Source organism: Mobula birostris, chromosome 1 (genome assembly GCF_030028105.1).
Source record: "Mobula birostris isolate sMobBir1 chromosome 1, sMobBir1.hap1, whole genome shotgun sequence".
NCBI lineage: Eukaryota > Metazoa > Chordata > Chondrichthyes > Myliobatiformes > Myliobatidae > Mobula > Mobula birostris.
The window spans coordinates 137586893-137592515 of record NC_092370.1 but is presented as its reverse complement, the minus strand read 5'-3'; the positions used below and the strand labels follow the sequence as shown (position 1 = coordinate 137592515).

The window sequence follows — 5623 nt, the reverse complement described above, 5'->3', positions numbered from 1 at the left end:
TCGTGTGCCGTCCGTTTGCGTTGATTCGGTGCCGGGTACCCGACCCGGTCAGCTAGTGTGAGAGCTTGTGTGTGTGTGTGTGCGTGTGTGTGTGTGTCTGTGTGTGTGTGTGTGTGTGTGTGTGTGTGTGTGTGTGTGTGTGTGTGTGTGTGTGTGTGTGTGTCTGTGTGTTTGCGAATGAGCTTCTGACGGGGGAGGGAGAGGCGACTTGCTGTATCCTCTCAAGTCGACAGATCCCCAGCTTATTACCCTAACGCCACAGCTTGAGAGAGGGATAGTGTGATCACACTGCCATGCCACCTTGGATCTGCCAGGTAACACCATCTTCGACGTGGGCATCTCACTGCACACGTAATGTTAAACCATATCAAATTAGCGGGCTTAGTGCAAGGGGACAGTGCTCAGAGAACATCAGTAAATATTTTATCTAACTTGGAGATCTTCTCGCATTTAAAACGGTAAGAAAGTGGCTAATTTTAAATGCCTCTAGTCTGTTTGTTCTAAAACTCAACGCGAACTGGTGTTTTTCTGGAAAATAACATACATTACACTGGCAACTTTTTTTTTCTCCCTCCTTGTACTAAAATGAGCGATTGTGTGCGGCAGCGACCGAGCCCGGGAGGCCGACTCGGGGAGACTCGCACTATGGTTGTGCTCGGGGTCTATGTGATGTGATGAACAGAAAGTTGAACAGACCGCGGGGGAGATGAAGAGAGCCAAGTCAAATTCAATTGTAGAATTCCTTCATCAGCAGCGTGCCCGGGCGGGGGGAGGGGACTGGGTTTGAAACTAATACAGGACGGAGAAGCGGAGAATAACGCCAGTGGATGACGGGCTGACAATATTGTTCTGTTAGGATCTGAACTCTCTATAACATGCATTCAATCTACATTGGATTTTTTTTTGTTTGTATTGATTTTGTCTTGTTACAGGCGATGATATCCAAATAAAGTGAAGACTTTTATTCCATCTTCCAGGAGGTTGCATCGGAAGGAGTGGACACGAGACGGGCGAGAGAGGACACGAACAGCCCTGTGTCGGATTATCGAGTATCGCATGGATCTACTGTTAATCCGCCCGGGATCTGGTAGCATGCTAGCGCTGAGCTTGCTGCTCGCTTGCACTGGCATGGTGTTGGGACAGAACGATACGGAACCCATCGTCTTGGAAGGGAAATGCCTGGTGGTGTGCGACTCGAACCCATCCTCGGACGGGGCCGTCACCTCTTCGCTGGGAATCTCGGTGCGGTCGGGCAGCGCCAAGGTGGCGTTCTCAGCCGTGCGCAGCACCAACCACGAGCCCTCGGAGATGAGCAACAGGACCATGACCATTTACTTCGACCACGTAAGTCGCCCGAGTCCCGTTCGCTGCCTGGCCGTGAAAATCCACCCCCCCCCCCAACACACACACACACACACACACACAGAAACACACAAACTTCGTACCTGCGCTCGGGGACCTGCAGGCGCGTCCCCGGTCACTCTGAGCTGGTGATGCTACCCCACTATGAGACCCCCCCTCCCCAGCAACGCTGGCCACCTCTGCTCAGCCCCGCGCCGCCCAGCATCGCTTCTCCGCTTTTCTATTCCGGGGCGCACACAACTGAGCGAAACGATTGCGCTCCCGGCGCGCAAAAATACTTGTAAACTAGTAGAGTATATGGACAGACTTTACATACACCATTCCATATAGATAGGTACCATAGATAACCGGACAATTTTATCTAATCATTAACTTTCTTTCCCTGGCGCACGCCTCTCGATCACGAAGAAGAAACCTGCTTGGAGGTCCCTCTCATCGGCGCCTTTTTTTCTCAACTTCCCCCGCTCTGTTACAAAGCACTTTAAATCTGTTTGCAAACCACGTTGTTCATCCAATATAGCATTGTGCAGCCGTATCATGCGCTGATCTATTGGTGAATTCTTTAATTGGCCTCTGTCACCCGAGCATGGCCTTTATCGTGGTTGATAGCCTCTCATTCTCCCCTTCCCGCCGTGATCCCCGGGTTCAGACCGAACGGGAGGTGGGTGTGAGTGGCGAGGTTGCAGCATACAACTCCCCACATCCTGGTCGCATTATTCGTTATGTGTTTTACCAAGCGCAACGCTCCAAGTTTAGGAAATGTGTCAATCTCGGTGCTCTGTGCATTCTTGCAGGTGCTAGTTAATATCGGGAACCATTTCGATATGAGGAGCAGTACTTTCGTGGCGCCGAGGAAAGGGATTTACAGTTTCAGCTTTCACGTGGTGAAGGTGTACAACCGACAGACGATCCAGGTAGATCAGGGCTGCTGTCTACCGTGTACACCCACTCGGCCCGCCTGTCGCCTACCTGTCCCCCCTTTGGCCGCGTTGGGTTCGCTGAAATGAGCGGGTAGACAAAGCGGACGGCGTAAGCAAGCTTTTAACCTGGAGTGCAGAACAAACTCAAGCAGCAGCTGAGGACAAAAATTGACCTTGTTTTGTGTTTCTTTTTTTCTGCCACAGTTGCTGCCTGACTCGTTGTTTCCTCCAGCGGTTAGTGTTTTTTTTCTGCTCCAGATTCTAGTATCTGCAGGCTTTCGCGTCTTCTTGAGAGTGCAACAGATGCACTGACACAAGAGAAGGGACAGGACTTCGTCCTGTTTACGGCTACGGGTGGTGCAAGCTAGTTTGCTTTCAGAGTAATACGCACAACATGCTGGAGGAACTGGGTAGGTCAGACAGCGTATGCCATAGACCGATACCATTAACAAGGTGTCCGTGGACCCAGGTTGGGAACCCCAAAAGGAGATAATAAAGATCCTACTTTCCACACAACAGTCCCGATGAAAGCTCTTGGCCCTAAGTGTCGGCTCTTTATTCCTCTCCATAGATGCTGGGTGACCAGCCGAGTTCCTCCAGTATTTTATGCGCGTGTTACTCTCGACTTTCAGCGTCTGCAGGATTTCTTGTGTTTATAATTTGCTTTCCGCCGGATCCGTGCAGCGGGGTGGGGGGTGGAGTTGGTGGTAGGGGGGAGGGGTGAATAGTCGCGAACGTGTTACCGAGTCATCGGAACTTGGGCGCCTCGGAGCAAGGGTGAAGATTGTAAGATTTCGTTTCTGTTCTGGTTTCAGGTAAGCCTGATGCAGAATGGCTGGGCTGTGATCTCTGCATTTGCCGGGGATCAGGATGTGACACGAGAGGCTGCCAGCAACGGAGTGCTCTTGAATATGGAAAGAGAGGACAAAGTCTACTTAAAACTTGAAAGAGGCAACCTGATGGGCGGGTGGAAATACTCGACGTTTTCTGGCTTTTTAGTATTCCCTCTATAAAGGATGAGCAACCCCCTCCCCTCCCCGTACAGAAGGGCAAATCGCCGTGTACATTCTCAATATTACGACGGAGCAAAACGATTCTTGAACCAAAATCACCTAACTGCCGCGTAGGGGCTGACCGGTTTCCTACCGATTAGAATAATTTATTTCAATACTGACAATTGCCTTGAGCAAATAGGTCGGATGGACTGCACTTATCAAGTGAATTTTTTGAAAAGGCCAAATTCTGGCTGGAAGGTAGAAGATGGATTTTCTTCCGGGAGGATTACTGATGGGACGAGTCAAACCTTCGCGAACAACAGCGTATTGGCCAACTTCATGATCCAAACTGCATAATAAAATATAAAATAAAGAAGTTAGGGTTTTGATTTAAATGTTCTAGCAATGCTTTCTTTCGTGTTCGTATATAGCCTTAAGTAAAGAACAAGTCCAAATTCAGTGGCGTGTTTTCTTTTGAGATTTGGGGAAATTCATGTATCTTTTCTGTGGGTGAGCTCGTTTTGAAGAAGTGCTTCATTACAAATCTTTGCACGAATCGGACGCAGCTCTTGTTCCTTCTCTTTGTATTGTGGTCGGTGTTCTTTGACCGTTGGGTGCTGGCAGAATAACCTATAGACTAATGACAACAAGACTCACAAACGGATGGTTATAATAAATGGACCCAATTATTTATTGATGTGCTTTTTTTTTCATCTGTCAATCAATCCTCTGGCGCGCACGCAGTTATCTCTCCACACAGAAGCAACAAGGGTTTAGCAGTGTTTGTTCGTGTCAATATGCATCTCCCCTTGCCGCTTACACAGTGACCAATGTGACTACAGAGTGGTTGGTTGTTATCCCTTGGGTCAAAACCAAGTGAGCTTTCTTTTCGTTCGGGTTTAAATAAAACATCACAAAATGAATCAATTCTCCTTCTATTCTGACCCAAGTTGTGGCGTACTAATGCATTTTTTTTAACGTTTAGCAGTTGATGAGAATTTGTAACCCTTTCTTTCCAATGCACGCGGTGGCCGAGAACATGATTAGTGCAGAGACCAATCTAATGTAATTAAATATTAAATTTCAAAACATATCAACTGCCAAATGTTTAATCACCCGAGTAAGAACACGCAATTAACTGAATCATCCCCCGTCCATTAGCTAGAATGATTGGTGGCAAAGACTATCGATTTCTCGTGTCCACGCATTGAGAAGAATATACTGTTAGGTCAACTCGACTAATGCTTTACCTGGCGGCTATTCCCTTAATCAATGCAATGCTTGCCGTGGATAAAGAGTGAGAACAACATTTGCTGCCGAATGCTCGATGCCTCGCTCGGGAATAAACCGCGCCTCATCACTATGATTTCTAAATTGAGATATACTACTCCGTTCCTTGGTCCGAATGGAAAGCGACTCATAGAGTTCAGAGTTCACTAATATATTTTTAACGATACCGTGGTAAATTCAATACATTTCGGCTTATCCGAGTCTAAGAAAATACCTAACAGATTTAGGTTTATAGTAGTTTGCAAACAAAAGGCGAGCAATATTCATTGAGTGGAAGATTTCCGTGGAGATCGAAGAGAGCCGAATTGTTTTACAGAAGGTTATATCTTGTTGTGCTATGTTAAATGCTTCAAGGCCGACAAACTACGGAGCACCATTTCCGTTTCCTAACATAACACAATAATAACCTTATCCCTTCTCATCGCGGGATTGGATGTGAATTGATTTCTCCGGTTACTGTACTCTAATACCAGACATATTTACATGAATGAAAAAAAGAACTGGGTAATTAATATGTAAATACATGCACGCTGTATCGATTGGAGCCATTATCCAGAAAGTCACTCATATTTCGCTTTACAACTTAACACAGTCAAATATTTTTGCTTTGAAAATAGCCATATTCTATACTCCTTAAATTACTTTCCAGTATCTCAGCGTGAGACATTTCCTTGAAGTTAAAACGCACTTATATCACCAGCTGAATGTTAAAATGACAAACTAAACTTGATCATTTGGTATTTATCAGTTGACAGGGTGTTGCTTAACTGTTGGGAAATTATTAATCAACTCTACTAAAATGTCTTTCTTTTATTCTTCTGCTATTTGGCTATATATCTACTGCTATATCCAACATTGAATTATTTAGATGGGGGAGTGAGCTTTTTGGAAATAAAATATTGATGCCAAGTGTGTTTCCAGAAATAGAATTTACAAAAGTGATGAAATTAATGTATTGTTTAATTCTCCCTGGCGACTTCCATACCCACATTTGTCCAATGCTTCCTGCCTTCATTTTCCTTTTTTTCACAATTTGGCTACAAGACTAAAATAAAT

At 45.8% G+C, this 5623-nt stretch overlaps 1 protein-coding gene across 2 annotated transcripts; it reads left to right on the top strand.

The window, feature by feature from the left end:
* Nucleotides 1-248: 248 nt before the first annotated feature.
* On the top strand, nucleotides 249-3911 carry cbln2b (cerebellin 2b precursor). 2 transcript variants are annotated; one of them, XM_072273258.1, is made up of 4 exons: nucleotides 249-314; nucleotides 978-1344; nucleotides 2157-2276; nucleotides 3098-3911. In XM_072273258.1, exons 2-4 carry the CDS (start codon nucleotides 1057-1059, stop codon nucleotides 3293-3295), a joined length of 606 nt encoding a protein of 201 aa, XP_072129359.1. In that variant the 5' UTR covers nucleotides 249-314; nucleotides 978-1056; the 3' UTR covers nucleotides 3296-3911. The 2 variants fall into 2 exon arrangements, with proteins under 2 accessions (XP_072129359.1, XP_072129334.1); XM_072273233.1 differs by lacking the exon at nucleotides 249-314 and adding an exon at nucleotides 405-458.
* The last annotated feature ends 1712 nt before the right edge of the window (nucleotides 3912-5623 follow it).

Coding starts and splice junctions, on each gene's coding strand:
- cbln2b (XM_072273258.1), top strand. CDS start 1,057: ATGGATCTACTGTTAATCCGCCCGGGATCTGGTAGCATGCTAGCGCTG. Junction 1,345..2,156: donor TGACCATTTACTTCGACCAC/GTAAGTCGCCCG, acceptor GCATTCTTGCAG/GTGCTAGTTAATATCGGGAA. Junction 2,277..3,097: donor ACAACCGACAGACGATCCAG/GTAGATCAGGGC, acceptor TTCTGGTTTCAG/GTAAGCCTGATGCAGAATGG.